General features: G+C 37.1%; 1 protein-coding gene across 3 annotated transcripts in view; it reads left to right on the top strand.

The window, feature by feature from the left end:
• The window catches only part of LOC117563330 (E3 ubiquitin-protein ligase TRIM9), a 113,826-nt gene extending 91,273 nt beyond the window's left edge, over positions 1-22,553 (top strand). Inside the window, exons 2-10 of one of the 3 annotated variants that reach the window (XM_034241595.2) lie at positions 11,784-11,879; positions 11,973-12,104; positions 12,171-12,272; positions 12,335-12,494; positions 13,541-13,570; positions 15,948-16,087; positions 16,202-16,340; positions 19,332-19,565; positions 20,729-22,553. In XM_034241595.2, the coding sequence (XP_034097486.1) occupies positions 11,784-11,879; positions 11,973-12,104; positions 12,171-12,272; positions 12,335-12,494; positions 13,541-13,570; positions 15,948-16,087; positions 16,202-16,340; positions 19,332-19,565; positions 20,729-21,018 (1,323 nt within the window). In that variant the 3' untranslated portion in view covers positions 21,019-22,553. Of the gene's footprint in view, positions 1-11,783; positions 11,880-11,972; positions 12,105-12,170; positions 12,273-12,334; positions 12,495-13,537; positions 13,571-15,947; positions 16,088-16,201; positions 16,341-19,331; positions 19,566-20,728 lie in introns of all 3 variants that reach the window. The other 2 variants (XM_034241594.2, XM_034241596.2) reach the window with 2 other exon arrangements.

Here is a 22,553-nt window from a genome sequence, read left to right as displayed (position 1 = left end):
GGCGACACTAGAAGCGTGAGTCTGTCTCGCCGCCTGCATCTGTTGCCCCCTTCCATCCAATGAAGAGGCCAGCTCCCTGGCGATATTTATGCTGCCTGCTGCCTGCTGCTGTGGGCACAAAGTAATTTGCATGCGCGTTAATTTTACATGCAAATAAATGTCGTATTTAAATGCAATTAAAAATGTTTACTTGGTTGCATTGGAGCCGACGCCCCAGAGCCCTCAGCATCGACCGAAAAAACATATATATACTACATATATCCAACGACTTTGGCATGCCTTCACATCCAAGTATTCCCTTTACAATGATGCTCCAACTTCTCGACGATATTCATTCGAGGGAAGCAGCACGTGTGCAAGTTAAACAAGCCGAAACCGTGACGTTCCCTGTGGGAGTTTTGAATGTTGTCTGACGCAGGCAACTCACAAAAAAAAGGGGCAAAAGTTACATTTAATTTGCGCTACTTTTTAATTTATGATGTGGCATAATGGAAAATCAGCTGAGGTAAAGACAGAGTTGATGACGATGACGACGTCTCGTCGTCGACTCATCTCAAGCTCATCATTATCATTGTCATAAGTTCTGAGCTGCGGCTTTACTTTTGTTTGTTTATTGTTATTATTGTTGTTGTTTTCGTTACTGCTGCAGCTGCATGTTGCTGCATTTGCATTCAGTGTGAAGAGACAAATCCTTGTCGCAGCTGCAAACAAAGTCAAAGACCTTGCCATCAGAAAGGTAGCTCAGAGTGAGCTTCCATTGTTGGTTCCTGGGTTACCCTTGATGATGGTTCTCACGAAGTTAAGTAGTTAAGCAAACTAGATTTACATATGTCGCACATATGCGTTGGCATTAACAAGGTATATGCTATATGCATATATTTAGCGGAATGTCATCCATAAGCAGTCTAAATTGTACTAGTTGGGGTCATGGGGAACAATTTCATAAAAAGAAAACTTTTGCAAAAAGTGGTTAACTTTCAATTGTAGCCGTACTTCATATATAATATACTGTACTATATACTATATACCATATACTATTTACTATATACTATGTGATATAATAAAGGGACAAAACAATATTCATTTATTATTCGTTGCAAGTATTGAAGCAAACTCAAAAAAACATAATAAGATTAGATTCCCAGTTTGCTAATTAATTGTGTATTCTCATACTTATGAATTATTGGTTATTATTATCTAAAAATAAAATAGTTTCCAGTATTTTCCATAATTTAAACTGTAAGCGTATCACACATTATGATACACTCCACACTATTATTATTCCTGAAATGTACACTTCAATCAAATCTGCCACTAATCATCATTCGCAATAGCAGTCTCACTTAGCTACAATTGGATTATTCCCAACTCTACACCCACAGTTGAACCGTCCTTAACTATGCCAACGATTTCAGCTATCAACTTCATACCTGGTCTGGTCGTATATTCAGTTTGCAGTCCAATTTAATCCGCCTGCTTGACATTGCTTTTTTCTTCCAACAATGTGGAAAATTGATACATCAGCATCGCGCTCTTGGCTACCTGCAGTGTATATTGTAGTGTAGTAGTGTGCACTGTGCTACCCACGATGAATGCACAAAACATTTCCAAACACTTCACAGCATACACACTCGACAAACATTGAAAATCGAGGTGCAACTAATTTGCCAAAATGTCAAGTGGCCGTTTAGCTCGGTTCCAGTTGCAAAGAGCTGCCGCGTTGTTGTTCCTGTCGCTGTCGTTGTTGTTGTTGCTACTGCTGTTTGCAGCTCAGTGTACACTCGACAACAAAATGCCAACAAAATCTTTCAAGTGGCAGTGAAAATTTCACGTATTTTCAGGCGAATGGCGACGAATTTGTTCAAGTGTCTTCCACAGCAGCAGCAACAACAACAATGTGTTGAGATAACAAACAGGAGGCAACAAGTTGTTGTTGTTGTTGTCAAGCTGCCGCTTTTATTGGCAGCACAAAAACTGCCGTGACTTTAATTCCACGTTTTTGGCATTGTGGAAGCTGTACAAATAATTTGCTACGCAAATATTTTGTTGCAACGATTTCGCTGAATTTGCCACCAAAGTTGCGAGACTTTGTCATCGGACCAAGATGCTTAAGATGCCCGTTTGTAAAGATTTCTCAATCTCTGAATCAGAGTTTAACAGTGGAACAGTCATGAGTCATGGTAGAAAGTTAAGTGGAAATTACGAGATTCAAAAGAACAAGTAGCTGACTGAACTCTGATTGGAAATGAGTGGGAAACGTTTAACTGAGAGCGATGAAATTTAAAGATTTTAGTTCTTTTTGTGGAAATACATTTTATTGAAGGCAGCTGATATAGTAAGATTTTATTATATTATTATCACAATTTGATCAATTGTTATTTATAAATTTCATTTAAGGTGCATTAAAGTTTTATTTTAGTGGATCAAATTGGTATTTAAAAATCTAGTTTAATCTTAATTTTTTTTGCTTGACCTGTAGATTAATTATATCCGCTGTGGATCTTAGTTGACAATCTGGTATATTGTGCACTATATGGTATATTATTATTTCAATGGTATATTATTATTTCAATATACAATACAATATACTTTATTAATATACCAATTATATCCGTTATTCACAATGGGTAGCTGGTATCTCACAATCGTTCACACTCGAATGTAGCCTTCTTTCTTGTTTTATTGTTTTTTAGTGCTCTTGTTTGGTATTTAAATATTTTAAATATATAGTTTATAAGAATTAATTGATTTAATTGATAACTATTTCCTGTTCATACTTACTTCCTTTATATTTAATTCCATTAAAACTACAACTATAACTGTTTGGCATTTATGTTTATCTTCTTTAAAGATTTCGTAATGTTTTTCCATCGTTGCAAATACTTTCTTAATTTTACGACTTTCTCCATTTGCATTTGAGACGCTGCTTCCTACTTGGTCTGGTCTGCTGCCACGCCCCATAAAATCAGAGTTCAATTAACATGTTTACGCAGTTTACGATGGCGAAATGTAAAACAAGCCATTCAAAAGCAAGCTTAGAGAGTAACCAAAGAGTGAGGAGAGAGTGGGAGAGGAGGTAGCACTTAACCCATCAGAGCGAAATGGTTGCCACAATAACACTTAAAGTCGCATATATAAAACGACGTCTGCGACTTCGACGTCGATGGCAATATCCATATCCACAAATGTTCAGCAGCCACTTTGTAGCCCATTTAGAGCTAAATGCGAGCAGGCAAATTATGGACTCGTAAAACTAAGCGCAAAAATCAGTATAAATATTAATTTTTAAATGCGCAGCTTGGAATGCGGTTGTCAATGCGGTGAAGTTGCAACTGGGTGGCAGAGCAAAAACAAAATAAAAAAAATGAAAGGAAAGTACATGGAATGAAGCAATGCGAGCTAATTAACATTGCCAAATTTGTACAAATTGATGAGCTTGCTGACTGACATATTGGGTAAATTTATACAAATTAAATTATTAAAACGGGCCAAGGGATGCCCTCTTCTCTTCTCTTCACTTCGCCTCGCTCTCTATCTTGTCGGGCTGTCAACGTTTTGTTGTTGTTTGCTTTGACTGTGTTGTGAGCTGGCAGAGCGGAGCACGGTATGCGGCTTGTCACTGCCAGTCAACCAGAGAGCCAGGGCAACCCAGTGGCTTGTCTCGTCATCCAGTTGGTGGAAGCGAGGGCCGGAGGGATGCGGATGAGAATTTCTGCGGGTTTGCGACGCGGCAAAACTTATTTATAAACAAGCAAGCAGCAGGAGCGACGGTTTGGATTGGTTTGGGTTTCGGGATCGAGCATAGAGAACATGACCAGTGGTATTTGGAGGGTAGGGGAAGGTAGAGAGAAAGAGAGGAGAGGGAACCCCATGAGAGTCCGTGTCAAACATGTTTAACAGAGGACTACCGCAACAACAATGAGCATGACAACAACAGGCAGCAACAATAACAATAACAAACAAAATGAAAACTGCTGCTCTGGTTCGGCATTATTGCAGCAGCAGTTGAGCTATTGTTGTTGTCTCGTTGTGACAATCAAAATAAAAATAATTCAAATAACCCTCCCAGCGCAACAAACCAAAACCAAATGTTTGCAACTGTCACTGAGAGGCAACTTCAACAAAATGCAAAAACAAAACACAAAACAAAAACTTTTATTTCGCTGGATAAAAATGAAACAAAAAAATTATATATTTGGGGCTTTGTTTTTGCATATTTTAAAGATTAGAAAAATGCTGGCAACATTTTTGAAAGTCAGTTGCGAGTGAGTTAAAAGCATGTCAGCAACAGATAAAGATGGATGAGTTGTCATGTGCAGTTAGTCAAAACAGTAAAAGTATTTTAAAACTCTACTCTCTACTTTCGTTATATATTAAATGTTTTGCAGAATTTTAAAGCAACTAAAATATTAAATTTTACTTTTTCCCCTATTATTCAATTTAATGATTTGCTATTTGATTGCCTTGTTATCGAACATGTTTCTCTGTTGCTTTTCTCTCTTGGCCGCCATCTGTCATCTTGAAGCGACCCTCTGATAATACTTTTGCAGTGTCAAGAGTTCCCCTCGCATATCTTGCTACACATCTGTCCAACAATTTGCGCATTTTTATGACACTAAATGTCACTAATTTGACAGGAAATGTCAGCAAAAAACAAATGCGAATATGGAGTAAAACGCATAAACTTTACGAGTTTATATTCATTTGCTTCACTTTTTTGTGGCAATTTGTCGCATTAGTTTGTCACGGAATTGTGACACTAATGCTTAAAGCAGCATAAATAAAAAATATTGTGAGGGTGGCTGGCTTAAAGTTTAACTAGAGTTAAAGTTGAAGTCATACAAATAAAGATTATTCTTTAAAGTTTAACTAGAGTTAAAGTCCTTAAATAAAGATTATTCTTTAATCAGCTTTGGCTGGCTTAAAAATAAGTTCTTATTAACATTTAAAGCCAAGCTTTAATTGCACTTTGCTTTTACCATTTGGTTACATTTTAATTGCCGCTTTCAGCTAATGTCATTTGCTGGCATTTTGATGATTGCCCTAAAGTCAATTTGCTGTGGTTGCAGTTGCTCTTGTCGTGGTTGCCTTCAATTTCTCAACAATTGCAGCGCCTTGGCCATATATGGGGCCAGCACATTCCATTCATTGGCCAAATAAGGTCAAAATTGCAAGAAAGCCAAAGCAAAAAGCAAACATGCAACTCGCTAACTTGCAACTTGGTTATGATTTCTCGGGAAGTGTCTGCCGGGTTTGTCCCTTCTTTTGCTCAACTCTTTGTCCCCCTCATCGCCGGTTGCCTTAATCCTAATTTATGCGCAAATAATGATGAGGCAAGCTCGTGTGGCAGACTGACATCAAACTCAACCCCATGTTCTTGCCCGCTTAATGCATTTGCGAGCTTCTCGACTCTTTGGCATTTCTTCTGGCCGACGTTAAGATTAAGTGGCTTACATTTTGCGACGCGTGTTGCATCCACCAACCGAAGAGTTGCCGTTATGCATTTTGAGTGCCAGACAATGCGGGGTTGATGACAACGTCTCTGCGTCTCTCTGTCCCACTTCAATTGGCTTTTTTTTGGTCATCTTCAAGACGAAGAGAGGAGAAGGGAAAGCGAATTTGATGCATTGATCTTGGCTTAACTGTCGAGGCGTTCATAATGAATTGTAAACGCAGCCACGTGTAGCTTCAAGTCAAGATACAGTTAAGTAGATTTTAGTGTAGCACACACTTGACTACCTCCCTTCTCTCCCCTCTCTAAGAGCTCTTCACAGTTACCCTCTCTAGTGGCCAAGTAGTCATTCCCACGTCTTCTCAGCTCTCTGGCTCATTGCGCTTCATTGCACGCCGCAAACTTGTTACCAGAGTTCCGTTTTTCTTTCTTGCCCCTTGTTCATCATTTCTTTGGTTCTTTTTCGACCATTTGTTGGACACGACTGCAACGTGTTCCACTTCATGGTTCTGTTATTTTAAATTTGTCATGAAAATATTTTGATTGTTGCGCAGTTTGCTCGCTCTCAAATATTATTATTATTTATTATTTTATAACAGCAGTTCCCTTTTGCCGTTGCCGTTGCCTTTGCCTTTGCCTCTGCCACATGCTCCACATGCGTTCTTTAAATTAGATTCTGCGGTTTTCCTTCCTCTTCCGTCTGCCCATCTGTCTGTCTTTCGGTCTTGTCTGCGAGGGCGCCGTTTTGCAACCCCCCAAATCAATCGACTTGCTCGTTTGTTTATTTGTTTGTTCGTCTGCGGTTAGACACAGTCGCCTTCACTTTACTTCCCCAACACACACACTCTCTCTCTTTGCTTTGTTCTTGCAACTGCTCTTGTTTATCTAAGCAACAACAACGAGGACAACGAGAAGGAGCAAATGATATTTGCCAAGTCGCTAATTAATTAGACGCTGTCGAACTGTTGTCGAAAGTTGCTTGCAACTTATTTTTAATCGCTCAGCAACAACAACAACGACGACGACGACTGTAATAACATCGAACATCGAAGTACAACAACCATAAAGCCACTCTTGGCATGCAAATGAAGAAGAGAGCGAGGCCCAAAAGATAGACAGCAAAACAGACGATGCCATAATCCAATTTAAAAAACCATTGGCATTGCTTCCTCTCTCACTCTCTCTGCTCGCTGCTTGCTGCCACATAAATCAACGCACACTGTGCATTCCGTTTAAAATTCATATCTTGTCAGAATGTAAGTTATATTTTAAGCTTTTTATCGTCTTTAAAAAACGGCTGCAGTTGTCAAGCGACGCGCTTCACATTACTCATGCCCCAAGTGAGCACAGTTAAAGATCTCTGAATGAAGCTCAACGAATGCGAAGCAAGACAAGCTCTACCTGATTGCGGGGAAAAGAAACAGAGAGAGAGGGGGGAAGATGACTGGCGCTTGCCGAGCTTAGTTTTTGGCCATTGCAAACGGTGTGCGGATAGTTGATTTAGTGCGACTTTTGCATTAGGGTGACTCACTTTCAGAGCAAAGAAAATATTTAATTTATAAAGATATTAAAATGAGCGAAAATCAGATCTAACAAAAGGATTAAAAAGCAAACATTCTTAAAAAAAAGTAAATAAATGCTTAAAAATGTTATAAAATGAAGTATTCCTAATAGTATAAAGCATTTTTATTATTGAATAAAATGAGATTTGCATACTTAAGCGGTGTTTCCAGATAAACGAAATAAATGACTGGCCAAAAAGAAATTTAAATTTTATAGTGACCGTCTTCGGTAAGCTTAAAATAACTAAATTTTGCAAACTATGATTCTATTTCAATTGTTATATGAATTATTAAATGGTCTGAACTTTAAATATTTTAGAAACCATTAATACAACAAATACTCAATCAGCTTCTCACTAACTTAAATGTAAAGTACTGTATAAGTTTCTATGAATTTTGTACAACTTTTACATATTTCGCTCTCAATATTTGCTCATTTTTTACTGCAGCTTTAACACAAAATTTCATTCACTGGCACATTCACTCATTCACTCAGAAAAGTGCCAAGCAATAACGTTTCGAGCACTTTACAGGGTCATAACTCAAGCGCACTTCCGCAGCTTTTCGCCAGATGAATATGAGAATTAATGTGATGCCATTTAAATAATTGCATTTATTGTTTCAGCTGTTTCAATCTGTTGTTTTCAGCACAGCTTATTCGATAATTTTCCATGAGCTTTTCGAATAGTGAGTCACCCTGTCAGCGAGAAACAGCTGCACGCCATCACTTTTATGGCATGGCAAATCTTTAGCCATTTAGATGGCCTCGCACAAAGATTGCTAACTACTCGTTCGTACAACAACTCAATTGGCAGCCACGTGTTGCATGTGGCACGAAATTGTTGTAAATAATATTTATAGTATGTCTGTGTGTTGGCTTAACACCTCCAGTTACAACTCGAATTGCGCTTTACGGCCAGCGGGTAAAGAGAACACATTGGCCACAAAATGCGAGCTACTTAAAGTCGTCTCATATATCAGCGGCTTTATGGCTTAAATGCGTTATAATTCAGCCGGCTCAGCACCTGTTATGGACATGAGTTGAAGTCGAGAATACGTTTGCATTCGAATGCATTCCATCATATAAATAACAGCAAAGTATTCACATGAACTTTGACATGTTTTGACTGGTTTCTCTCACTTGCAGATGGCCAGCAATTTAATGCTTAATCGCATGTGCATTCAGAGTCGTTAAGCTTGTAAATTTGTGGTGCTAATCGACGCGAAACTCTTCTTTGCCACAACACGCACTTAATGAGCTGCATTCTAGGCACGACATTTTCGCGTGCTTATTTATAGCCAAGCTAAGTAAATTATGGCCAATATTATGTTGATAATCGCAAAAACAGCAAGAGCAACTTTACCAGCCACAGCCACAGCAACAGCATAGATTGGTAGCAACTGTTGCTGCTGTTAATGCTGGCGCCAGGCAACTTGCTGTTCTTGTCGCTGCTGCTGCTGCTGTTGCAGTTGCACGACGACAAACGACAACGACAATGTCGCCACAATGTCTGCGATGTTTATCTGCGAGAAGCAGGCAAACTTATCGCGCGTGTTCTTGTCGCTGTTGTTGCTCTTCTTGGCCATAATGCTGCCTACAAATTGCACGCTGTCATGTGAAGCGCAAAGGCTCGACTGCATTTGCATTCTGTTTTCATGCAACCAAATGTGGCAAGCAAAATAGTGCTGTAAACGTTTGCCAAATTCTAGTAAATTTATAAGAATTGCCTTTAAAACTGTGTTTATATTTACATTACTTTAAAACTTCTTTCAACTATTTAACTGACTGTTTTAAATTGTGTAACAAAAACTGTTTATTCAATTTCTTTTTTTAGATATTTAAAATCAAATTTACAAATTTAAGTAAATGTTTCTTAAACTGTGTCAAAATGTATGTTAATTTCAAATTACTCTAAACGTTCTTAGATTATTTTTGTGTGTTACGCAATTTCTCTGATCATATATAAATAGTACATTTTTTAAATTTTAAAGAACTTTCTTGAAAACTGCATTCTAATCTTATATTTTTTTTTTAATTACTTAAATTGTTTCAGTTTTTTAAATTACTTCAAAGTGTTTAGGCGATTTATCTGATTATATAATATTACAATTTCCTCAGCTACAAATTAATTGTAGTTTTATTATTTCTTTTACGCTGCAAGCTACATAAATTTATAAATCCCACTAATAACATTAACTACTTTATGTAAATTTGCGTCTTTAAGTCACCTTTCATGTGCATTTTATTAGCACTCAGCTCGTCAAACCATTTAGTTTTCTGCCCAAAATTTCAACATTTTTTTCGCCGAAATAAATTTCTCTTTTCCCTCGAAATGCAAATAAAACTGTTTTGCTTTTATTTGCATGTGAACACTTGGCATTGCCGTCGCTCATAACGGGCATTTAAGTGCATTAAGATGACGGCAATTGTTTGTTGGCTTTTGTCAGGTTAACAGCTTAATAATTCAGCATAAATATTCCCACTGTTCCTCCGACTTTGCTGTCAGTGGCTTTTGTCACATGTGTCGCGGCTGTGTCAGAAAGTTTTGCCTGTTGTCCTGTTTTGGTTTTCGTTTCGAACCTGAGCCTGAGCCTCAGTCTGAGGAAGGCTCTTAAATTATTTACATACTCGCCAGCCACATGATTTGCATGCGTGGCAACTTTGAATGTCTTCACAGTGGCGTCTGCTGCTGCTGCGACGCATAAACATGTCATATTATTTTTACTGTCTGATAAAAGCCATGACCAAGCTAGTCAGGCATGGCATGGCGAGTGCTCTGGCATTCGGACTGCGCACTTGATACTCGCATTTTTATGATGATGCGTCATAAAAGGAAACACACGCACACACATACAGCTGAGACAGAGAGTCGAAAAAAATGAATTGAGAAGGGAATGCAAAGTATTTGAAAAGGACTTTTGTGGGGTGTGGAGTCTGTTGCGTCAGCTTATCAATGCAAAACAGACGCTGAGCATTAGTCGTCGACTGGCTTTTCAGTTTTCCCCCTCATCCTTTGATGCATTGTCCGCGAACGCGTTGAAGCAACCCTTGAGGGATTAAATTTCAACAGTTTTGCTGCGCGTTGCGCATTCTTCAGCCCAGCACTTAGCCAGGACTCAAAGTGCTGCACAACTCCAGCCCCCAGTCTTTACAGTCTCTGACCAGACTGAGCATTCAGTTAATGAATGTAATCGCCATAAGCTGCCTTGTTTCCATAGACCTGAACTAGAGTTAAATCTACTTCCTAATGAGAGACGCCGTGTCTACGAAATTATTTGACTGTAATTGGGTTCCAACCGAAATTGCTTTTTGTGCTGGGGACGCTTCACAATTAATGAGAGTACGTCAAATGCATTTATTATTAAAAACACTTTTATGTTTGGTTCGCTCCGCTCCATGTTTGTTTGTCAAAAACTGACTCTGCATTAATAAATAGCCGGATTATGAAAAGCATATTGAAAACTTTAAGCGGCTTTAAGCAGCAACTAATGGAAAACTCTTGCTTAAATTAAAGATAATTTAAAATAAAGTTCAGGAATATTTGTTTAATTAAATTGCACATTTTGCTATGTGGCAAATATTATTTTAAATTTATTTGCTCGACAATTATGCTGGAAACTTCCAATTCTTTGCACAAAGTAAGAGCAGACGAGGCGTAAGAACAATATTTTGGGGGTAATGTAAATAGAAAAGCGACGAATGGCAAATAGAATAGAATAATCAACAAACAGCAAGTTGCAACAAATAAGGTAATGAGTATACGGCGTGTCTGACAATACAATTACCCCAAAAAAGAAGCAATGAATGCGAACTTTGTTATTGTTTGTGTAGAAAAGTGAAAAGCATGTAAATGCCTCCGGCGAGTATTACAAGGGTAGCGTTGCGTTGTGTTCTTGTCTGGCAAACACTTGAGCGCAGCTGGACAATGTGTTTGGGCCCTGGGTTCGTGTGGCGCAGGAAGCACAAATAATTGTGAAAGTTGACGTCACAGGGTGCTGCACGTTTCAATGCCAAGTGGCCCGCAGGCCAGACACGAAGCAAAGACGACAACAGCGAGGGATAACAAAGCAAGCAACATGCCTCATTATCATGGCGAAAGTGAGAGAAAGGAAGCAGCGAAGCAGCAGCAGCAGGAACAGGAAACGAGTTCAGGGCCAGAGAAGAGAGCCTGGCAAATTTTAATGCTAATGAATTGAAATTGTTAAGCTGCGGCCTGGGCTAACGCGCCGTATGAGTAATTTAATTGCTGCAAATGAAAATTGCCGTTAAAAATTTGCTGCTGTTGTCGTCATTTCAGTGTCAAGTGCAAATGTTGCAGCGGCTGCACCGCAGTCAGAACATTGTTGCCTTATTGTTACAAAATGAGATTTTTACTCTCGTGGAATTTCATCATTGGATTTATTGTTATTGTTGTTTGCAGCAGTCGCAAAATTGGAATTTGGAGTTAGCGTTCGCGTTGGCGCTGGAATTGGAATTGGATTTGTATGCCCGCTGGGCATGTAATTCATTTCTTTTGCCAGTCCTTGACTTTGACACGAGTTGAAAAACTATAATAAAAAAAGAAGTATATATGCGATATACCATATATACATATAAAAGAAGCGCCGCCGCAGGCGTGACTAAAGTCCGCCGCATCGCACTTCATAAAAAAGCTGTAAAATTTAACGACTTTCACTACTACATACACAGTTATTGCATTTTTCTGTTTTTTTCTTCTGTGATGTCATGCCTTTATCGGAATATTCTGTTCTTATTTTCTTTTTTGCAGACGGAACTCTCGCACAATCTGCAACAATTGTCGGAGAAGGCACGTTCCACAACCGAATTCATACAGCGGCTCAAAGGCATGAGCGACAAAGTTACCGTAAGTTGCCCAAGACACTGTCTATAAAATATGTACTACATGCTCTTTTCTTTTCGCTTCTCTTCACTTGTTTTTTTAATTATTTACGCACAGGAATCCTGCATTGAATTTGAGCGTCTGGTGCACGCCCAATGCGAAGCGCTCATCCAGGCGATTCACGACCGTCGCGAGTATCTGCTGGAGGCCATTCGCATGGACAAGGACACAAAAATCAGAATACTTAAGGTGTGTAAATTCATTTCGCATTTTCTGTAAAGCTTTTCACATTATTGTTCCACTTGTCTGCTGCAGGATCAACAGTCGAATTGTACGGGCAAATTGCAACAGACCACGGGACTCATTCAGTTCTGCATCGAGGCATTGAAGGAGACTGACAGTGCCGCCTTTCTACAGGTAAAGCAGCTTTAAACAGAACTTACTTAATCATATTTATTATATTTCCCTCAATTTTGTAGGTCGGTTCAATGCTCATCAATCGCGTGGCCAACACAGATATGACTTGGCATCAAGAGGTCACAAATGCTGCGCCTCGCGTTTCGCCAATTGTTGATTTGACCCTCGATGACGCTGCCTTGGCACGCGCCATTGACAATTTGAATTTTATCCAAATGAAAGGTGCGTAAAGCTATTTAATGTATATTAATTAGAGTTTACTAATCAAAGTTGCTAAAATTAATGTTGCAAGTAAATAATCAACACGTTATCATCATAATAATTGCTGTAGAGTCAGAAAATTTAGTTACATTAACCACAAGAGAAGCATTTTCTTATTGTCAGCTACCTGATCAATTTAAAATTATTAACACACTCAAATTTTGAAGTAGTCTCATCTTTCAAGTAAGCTAGAAATTTGAGCTAGCTGCTTAGCTCTTTAAAAACCAATTTTGTTTGAAATTGCTGTAGGAGAGCATATCGTAAATATTGTCACTAATTTTCACTTGGTAAGGTAAAATTGCGGCACACCAATACCAGCACATTAATGCCTTTATACACACCTAAACACACACACATACATGCACACCCTCGGCAAGTGCTGAAACAATAGAGAGCACTCATTAAGTGCCATTGAAAAGTGCGCTCTGGAGAGTCATATAAAAATAGTTGAGATAGTTGAGGGTATTCCCAAGAGGAAAGCATTATTTTTGCTGCCCCCTTCTCCCCGTTCACTCCATTCACTATTGCATTGTGTTTTATAAATAGAATCCGTAGTGCAAAGCAGAGTGCGAGTTTGTGTGAAGCCAAAAGGGGATAAAGTGCAAAGTGTGAAGTGAAACGAATCGCAGTTCCATTTCTTGACTGACAAATTTTCCAATAAAAGAGGGAAACACATAGATCCACACACACACGCACACAATCAAACAAATGCACACCTTTAATACCAAAAATAAAAAGCAATTCAAAGAAAAGTGTTGAAATTTGAAACTTTTCGCCCCACAATTTATTAATAAGAACAAATATATACTTGTATTTCCATAGCTTATAAGATATCTGAAACTGTTTTTGAAATGTCTAACTTTATGTGCTTCTCTTTTATCTCGCGCTGCCCGCAAAACCACATATTGCATCACATTTTCGTATGTGCCGCTTGCTCTCATTTTCAAATATCACAAACCAAAAAAAAAACAAATGTATATGAAAAATCAATACCCAACTATTAGCAGTCAAAGATGAGGATGAAAGATGTCCGGCAGGTGAGCAACTAATGCAACCCCATCAACAACAACAACAAACAAAAACTCAATAAATTTAAACAAACAAACAAACATTTTGCAAACAATTCTTTTAACTGTTCTTTTCGTTTCACAAGAAATTCATGAAATTCACAAAATTATTCTTTTGCGTTGTTTTTATCCACCCAAACACAAAAATGATTAAAACAAACCTGAAAACTTCTTCTTTGGTGCTTCTGCTATACCTTTCTCTCAACACACAAACATAAGAACACATTCATCCACACACAAAAACACACACACACACATTGACGCATCCCCCACCCCACATGCAGTGCAATTTTCCATTGTCGGCCATTTTGTTTTTCCATGGCTTTTGCTTTTGTTTCTCGGTGCGCGCCTACGCATAATAATTTTCACATTTTCATTTCAACAACAACCAGAAAATGCCACAAAAATAAAAAATAAAATAAAAAACCAAAAACCGAAACGTATCTAGAAAATAACTTGGGTTAAACGAATGCCAAATACTCTTTTTAAAGAGTGTATAAATTAAATTCATCCAAATAATGAACCAAAAAAAGAGAAATGGCTATAAGACATTTTATGAAATTTGAATTTGATTTCTCTTGTTATCCATTTATAGATTTCTTTTCTATAACTGATTAAATTTTTACTTGTTATAGATGTTTATAATATTGAAATCACAACGGTCAAATGTAAAATAATGAAACATTTTGTATATGCAAAATTCAAGGAAATATTTCTATATTAGTTTACTTCTATAATATTTAAGGTGTCAAATTAGAGGCGTTACAAGACTTCTCACCTATCTGGTATACCCACGTTTAGGGTGTTATAAATGCTGTCAAAATATTTCCTCATCCGTTGCGTCGCCACAAAACTGTCAACGGGGCAGAGCTTCAAATGACATAAATTTTTTACGCACATTTATTTTATATTTTTATTATTTTTGCCTTTTGCCGCCTCTTTTTCAGTTTTTTTTTTTTTATTTGATGTTTCCCATTGGACGCCTATATTCTTCATTATTCGAAGCTTAAGTCTCCATTTACATTTCTCCTCTCTTCTGTTTTATTTTATTTGGTTTTGTGACACTTTTTGCGTTCGAGTGACTCGCTTGAGGCGAACGCTTAGCTCATGCTTTATTCTTCGCATATCCTTTTCACGTTTTTTTGTTCTGATTGCCCGCCTTTCCCATGCCGACAAACAAATAAATTTCAAATGCAAACTTTTCGTCGTTTTTTTGGTACCTGCCTTTGTGACATTTGACAGCTTGGCGCCTTTTTAATTTGATGTCAACGGCAGCCGCCATTTTAATGCTTATTTTGTGGCATACTTTTAGGCGCAAGGGCGCGCTCATTTATGTGCGTATACGTGCCATAAATTTTTATTGTCAACCGTTGCTTTTTTATGCCCGGGGCGTGGCACAATTAGTATATAATGCATGTATAATGCTGCCAACAGAATTTTACAGCCCAGATGGGAGCAGATTTCTTATGGTTTCGGCAACCTTTCTAAGTGCCAGCCCATCTGATGTTCATTTTGCTTTTACTGCCTTCTCATATTTAACATTCAATCAGCTTTAATTTGCTTGCATTATTTGTTGACGTTTACTTTGCTTACTCTCAAGAGTATGCTAAGTATTTAATTAAATTGAAGTTTTGTCTTATTTGAACAACTTTTGCTAGATGGGAATTGAAGGAAACTTTACTTCATTTAAAACCATTAATTGTGTTTGTCTTTCATTTGTTTAAAATTATGTTGTAAGTAGGAACGGGTTACTTAATTTTATGTTTGTATTAAAAATATCATTGAAATGAAGGTGAATTTGTATAATATTTAATTTCCCATTAAGTTAAGCTGTATTGCTTTTCCCATTTACTTTACTTTATTCAAGAACATCATTGTCTGTTTCTTAGTTCATATTGGAATCTTTGTTAGTATAGTTAGTAAAGTATTTAATTTGTCAATAAGTATCTTTCATTATGTATTACTTTGTCCCATTTACTTCACTTTGTATTTGTATTATATTATAATTAGTTTCAAAATTACTTTCTCTACATACAATTTTACATATTCTCTTTCCCTATTTAAATGTGATTTTAAGTAAAATTTGTTTTCATGCGCTTACTTCATTTATTTTAAAGTTTTGCCAACACTTTTCTTTGCCTGTTTTTTTTTTTTTTTTTTTTTTGGTTGACTTCCTATTTAGTTTTAACAGGCATTTTCTTAACAAACTTCAAATTTAGTTTCGACTACTAACTAACTCACATTCCACACAACTCACACACTTCACAAACACGCACACACCCACATATAAAGTTGTAAAGTTAGTTGAACTAATGTTTAACGTGTTTGCCCCCATCCACGCCCACAGCTCCGATGACGCCCACAATATTGCCAACAGATTGCTCAGCGGAAAATAATTCAGTTACAGTTGCGTGGCAGCCACCGAATCATTCCTTTGTCGAAGGCTATGTTCTGGAACTGGACGATGGCAGCGGCGGTGAATTTCGAGTGAGTAGCCAATTGAGTGTTTTTGAGTGTTGAAAAATGAATGCCAAATGCATTCACGAATATCTTCTGAGCACACCTTTATACGTATTCGCTTTTTTTTGGTAATTTTTGCAGGAAGTTTACTGCGGCAAGGAAACAATTTGCACCGTTGACGGTCTGCACTTCAATTCCATGTACAATGCCCGCGTCAAGGCCTTCAACAGTGCCGGCGAGGGTGAATACTCTGAGCTGATTGGATTGCAAACGGCTGAAGGTGAGTGGAGAGAGAGCCTCAACATTACCAGCTAGTCGTTGTACTAGCTTTTTCAATTAAACTCCCGGCTATAACATTCCCCTCCTTTCCCCTTCTTTTTTCATTTTCTGTGCTACTGTTTTGAGCTACTTTGCCAACCTGTTTTATAATTTAATCCTTTTCGGTCATGCGCCGAACCCGTGACGTAGCATGTCCTCCCACTTTTTATCCTCCTCGCTCGTTCGTTTCGGGCTCATCGTGCTTTGCATGTCAAACAGCCATTGACCCCTTTTTGCGCCTCCGGCCACGAGGCAAAAGGCGGCTCCATTCGCAATCCAATTCTCACTTGATTGATGCATGCGCCACCTGACAAGACCAATCCCCCTTCCTACTTCCCACTCCACCTTTAACCGCACATTGGAATTGAAAGCGTTGCTTCAAGTTATTTAATTTATTAAATTGCCAGCGCATTCTTGGCCATGCCCTCTGTGTGTTATCCTTTCGCGTTTTATTGGTTACTCTCCGTTAATTTGCAACTTTTAATTGATTATTGCTCGGGTCGCCAACCAAACGCGGCGTGAAGGGTCTAGGGTCTGTATCATATACACAGGATATATACAGACATTGGCCAGCTCAGGCGAAATGGTTATTTTATAAAGTGTTTACATTGCGGCGTGTACGCCTAAGTAATTAACGGGTAACAGCTAACAGTTAATGACACGTAACGGTTCTTAGGGGGTTTTCCAGCAAAATTGTTAATGGGTTGGGTCTGCTTACTGGGCGGACTAACACCTCGAAACAGCCACAAATTAGAGCTATAATTTCAAGGAGTGTTGGCTAATAAAGTCGATAAAGAAAGCGAAAATACAGGAGAGTTAATTGATAAAGATAAGATTACTTCTAATAAAAAACAATTAAAGAAATTAAAGTAATATATTATTGACTTTATTAAAATTCTAAAAAGTATTTTTAATAACAAATATAGAAAATTAATTAATTTGTAAGTTTTGTCATAAATAAATATTCAATTTCAAATAAAGAAACTTAAATATTTTAGAAGTTGTAAATAAAATTTCTTTATTTATCTCTGCTATATATACTATTATATTTTAACACTTGACTTAAATAAATCTGTGACAAATAAACATGAAGATTGATACTAATAATGTCAGATAAATTGCTAACAATTAGATAAATAATTTGTTAAACTGTGCAAAATAGATGCAATTCAATTTGACCACAATTTTATTGAACAACTTTGATTTACGGCTACTAAATCGTGCTAAATGAACTAACCACAAGCCTGATGCCTGTTTCCTGCCGCAAATCAGCTCAAGCTTAACTTAACACACTTCTAGACCAGACTTATTTGTTTTCGATAAATGGCTTGGCATTATCGCAAAATCATATTTGGCCATAAACAAAGTCAGACAATGAGCTGCTGTTGGCCTGCTTCCGTTGGCCAAACACAATTGCCTTTAGTGGCCAATAAAAAAGACTTCGTGTCGATGAGGAGCAAGTAAAGCAAAGCAAAAGGCACTGCAACCGCAACGTCATCATCATCATCTTCATCATCATCGTCTTGTGGTTAGCGGCATTCCCCAACCGACTTGACTTTGGCCACTTAATGCGCCACAACAATAAAAGTAAATTTAATAAAGTACTCGACTGACTCTGGCCGTTGCTCGTAGCATACTTTGCGGCGCATAACAGCATAAACTATCGGACATTGGCATTGCAATGAAGCCAGTGAGAGCCAACTCCAGCTGCAACTAAAGCACTGCCAGTGACCAGTTGCCACTCGCTGTGGCCACTTGAGCTTTGACAATACTACAGAAAATTGCAGACTCACTTCCGACAGTGAGTTTTGGCCACGAAAACGGGTCAAATTCAACATAGTGCAGTGGTTTAGAAACTAGCATAAAAATGTGTGGCAGTAAATAGAGAAAGTTTGTGAATTGCAATTATTACAGATATATTGCATAGTGTACAAAGAATTTGAAAGGAACACCTTAAAAAAAAAAATAATTTATATATTTGAAAGGAACAATAAAAGAATAAATTAGTTAAAAAAAAGCGGAATTTAGAACATCGCAGACACAGCTCGATTAGTGGCTAAGGAACTATGATAAATTACATTTGTTAGCAAATTTCAAAGGGTTGCGCATTTGTAGTAAAATAATTTTTATTGAATTATTTAAAAAAAAAAGTATTTGAAATTGCAAAGCTTTCTTCAGTGATTAGAAATTTTTGATTGTTCAGAAACAATTACTATTAATTATTGGCAATGTATTATTATTTTAAGAGAAAAATATAAAATAGCATTAAACGCAAAGCTTACTTCAAATAGTGATTGCAAAGAAAAACTTTCTGGATTGCGGCTAAAACAATATTATTTTAAATGATGAAGAATTATTTAAATTGCTCTTATTTATTTAATATTCAAAGCCCACTGTGCAATGTTTTATAGTAGCCTGTAGCTAATATATAACGCTGCAGCGCGCTGCTTATCTGCTGCCTTAGTGACAGTTATTTATTCTATTTTTTTGCCTAATGGAAGCTAAAAGGAAGTTTGTGCAATGCACTAACAAAACTCTTAAAAGAATTTAATAAAATACTTAAAAGTACATACTACAGAAAACATAAAGAACTAGATTTACGTAGCTAGTTGAGTAACAATAATTACAAATTATTTGCAATGAGTTTTCATTTGTCAAACAATTAAAGTGAACTTATTGCAAATAAACATTTTAGGTAATTATTGCTTAAAATTTGTTAATTACAATGACGCAGAATATTTCAAAATGTGTATATACATGTATGAAGCACACTTTTTAGTTAATATTACACCACTGTGCTATGTTTTATAGTAGCTGCTCATCTGCCACCTTAGAGACCGTGTTTTTTTTTTTGTGCTGTATGTTTTGTTCTCTGAATTTTTATTTTGCCAGCATTCTTTGTACTACAATTCTCACTCATTTTCCATTACGTTATTGTTGTGGTCCTTTGCAGTGGCCTGGTTCACGTTTGATCCCGTGTTAAGCGGCGGCGCTGGCTCTGGTCTAATCTTTAGCAAAAATAATGCAACCGTCTCCGTGGAGGGCTGGGAGCATCGTGTGGCCCTTGGATCCGTTGGCTTCTCGCGCGGCGTACACTATTGGGAATTCACCATTGACAACTATACGGCGGACACGGATCCGGCATTCGGTGTGGCCCGCATCGATGTGGCCAGGAATAAAATGTTGGGTAAGTTCACACTACACACTTCTTCACTACTCTCAATGGGTTTTCGCTGGGCATTTGAAATTCAATTAACAATAATGCTTGGGCGAGGCTCCGTTTTGGGGCACAAACACTTGAAAAGCTTTCAAAAAGTTTTTCTACACAATAAGAAGAGAAAAGGGAAAAATGATGAAATCGGCACAACAAATGCAGCAGCGCCACCTAGCGTTGACAAAATGCCAATCGTATGCGCAGAAACTTGCCAGCTAATAAGTAAGTGGGAAGAAAAGTTTTTGGGGCGCGAACCTCTTCGATTGGTGGGCGTGTCGTGGAAAACTTTAGCCATTTCTTGGTGCGTGCGTGTGTGCGTGCAAAAGTTTCGCAAGAAGTTTCAGTTACCAAACAGGACGAACGCTAAGGATCTTCGCTGGCAACGCCTTCCGTTAGGTGCCAACAAAAGAGAGAGAGACCTGCTTTCCCCCCGCTCCACTCCCTCAACAACAAATACAAACAAAAACACAAACAAAGCCGTGCGAGACGTCTCAAAGTGTGTGCAACGGCAAATTGATTGAAAATGCGTTCAGCTGAGGGAAAACCCATCTCAACTCTCAACCATCTTTTCCTCTTGTCGCTTAGAAGGAAGGCACGCGCAGACAAAAGTAATTAAAACTGCGACACTTAAACTTTGCGCTTGACAAAAGTTTATTTGTGGCAAGGCGTCAAAGAAATTCACAGCGTATTCATTCCACTACTCGAATGGCTTTTAAATTATTTTTTTAAAGCAAACTCACGCATCATTTAACACGTGTCGCAATTCAATTCCCATTTCGTCTCTTAAGAAGTTTTGCGTATGAAATTTTCATATGCAAAATCAACTTTTGTGCAGGTGACAATGACACCCAGATATTACTACAGGGGCATCGCAAAAGTTATTGTTGTTTATAAAGTGCAGCACAGACTGTTAGAGTAACGAAAATTGTGTCTAGGGAAATTGCAGCGCGCAAACTTCATAAACTACTTCAAGTTGCGAAAATACCTTTAGAGAAACTATTTACCATGCTTCTTATTTAACTGCCAAAGTTACGGTCAGTTTGTAGTTTTCTCAACTGAAAAATATAAAAAACTTTACAAAGAGCTTACTTTAAATACATTTGCTAATATAGTATTTCTTTCCTTCTCTTTCGCAGGCAAAGATGAAAAGTCCTTTGCCATGTACATTGACAGGCAACGCTCCTGGTTCCAGCATAATTCCATACACGAGCGTCGTGTCGAAGGCGGTATCACCACCGGCAGCACAATCGGAGTGCTCTTGGATCTGGAGCGGCATACGCTAAGTTTTCTGGTCAATGAGATGCCTCAGGGTTCGGTGGCATTCCGAGATCTCTATGGCGTCTTCTATCCGGCGGTTAGCATTAATCGCGGCGTCACTTTGACCATGCACACGGCGCTTGATGCGCCCAAAATGGATTATTTCTAAATCAACAGATCAGAGGGGGAAGGAGTAGCGAATTGTGTACATATAGCATATATAGTAGCTTGGCATTTAGCAGTTATATCGGTGTCTATACAAATAGCTTATAGCATAAACATACATACAAACAAACGTATTAATCTAATCACATACTAAACTTATCCATATACTTATGCTTATAACTGTAGTTTCGGGCAAAGTTTAGCGACATATCTACCATCTACAATCTATACTCGTATCTTCTATTCGTAACTATTCACACAACGTTTTTAAAACGCGGCAAAAAATTATATAATAACAAAAAAAAAAAAAGGAAAATTAATATAATTATTCCAAATAATTGAAGATATTTCACGATATTGCATGTAAAATATTATAAAACCAGAGCAAACAATTTTTAAATGTTTTTTGCAATACACAAAGCCAAAAATTAAGCACCGTGCAAAACACCAAAAACAAAAAAATGGTTAACCATAATTGGAGCAAAACAAAAAAAAGAATATATATATAAAAACATAAAATAATTGAATACACAACAAGTAAATCAATTTAAAAATGTTTTAAAACAAAGCACACACGAAATCCATTAGCAATTAGTGTAGATCTGAGTGTTTATCTCTCTCTCTGTGTGTATTGTGTGTTCAATTGGAAGCCAAAAACTATTATAAATATTTATGAAAAAAAGTATAATATAAAATCTGTTTTTTTTTTGTTTACTTTTCGAGGCGAAAGTATTTAATGAATACGAAATACAAAGTATGTAGTTGAGTGTTGTTTGTGAGTGCACTCTCACAAGCTTTTAGTTGAAAGACTGAATGCAAGCTTAAAGAGGAAAATTTATCTAAATTGAAAAATAAAATGTACGAAAAATTCAGACACAAAGTTCTAAATGTTAAATGTGCAAAACTTTTTCGAAAATTATTCAGCACGCGCTAACAAATTTGCAAGCTAACAATCCCAAAAACAAACACAAAATCAAAACTATTTTCACTTAAAAAACGAAAGAAAAACAATTTTGCTTTGAAATATTATTAATAATAACTTTAATATTATTCTAGCCGTATAGTATAATAATGTATATCCATTAAGTTGTGTGTAAATATTAGCATACGTTATTTTAAAATCATGTAATTAATGGGCTATCAATGTATTTTGTTAAGTATATTCTAACTATTTACCTACATTAACTATACATTAATCGGATGGACGAACATGTGTGTATTTGCTAGTTTTACATGTGTAACATTTAAATTTAAAACAACAACAACAAAATCTATTTATACTTTTCAATTTAAGTCTATGCGGAAATAAACAACAGAAAAAAAACGAATGCAATGAAAACAAACTAAAACTAAATTAACAGTATGCGCGTTTAATAAATGATTATAATTGTCATAATTATAGGCATAATGTTAATGTATGCAGAACATTATGGCAAATGGTAATGAAAATCATTTGAGGGCACCACACGTAAACGAGTTTATTTATAAAATCATATGAAAAACAAATAATAAATATTAAAAATGCATATTAAAATCCAA

The sequence above is a fragment of the Drosophila albomicans genome, chromosome 2L, assembly GCF_009650485.2.
Source record: "Drosophila albomicans strain 15112-1751.03 chromosome 2L, ASM965048v2, whole genome shotgun sequence".
In the NCBI taxonomy this organism is placed as follows: Eukaryota; Metazoa; Arthropoda; class Insecta; order Diptera; family Drosophilidae; genus Drosophila; species Drosophila albomicans.
Note: the sequence above shows the minus strand (reverse complement) of the source record. Positions and strands in the feature narration are given on the sequence as shown.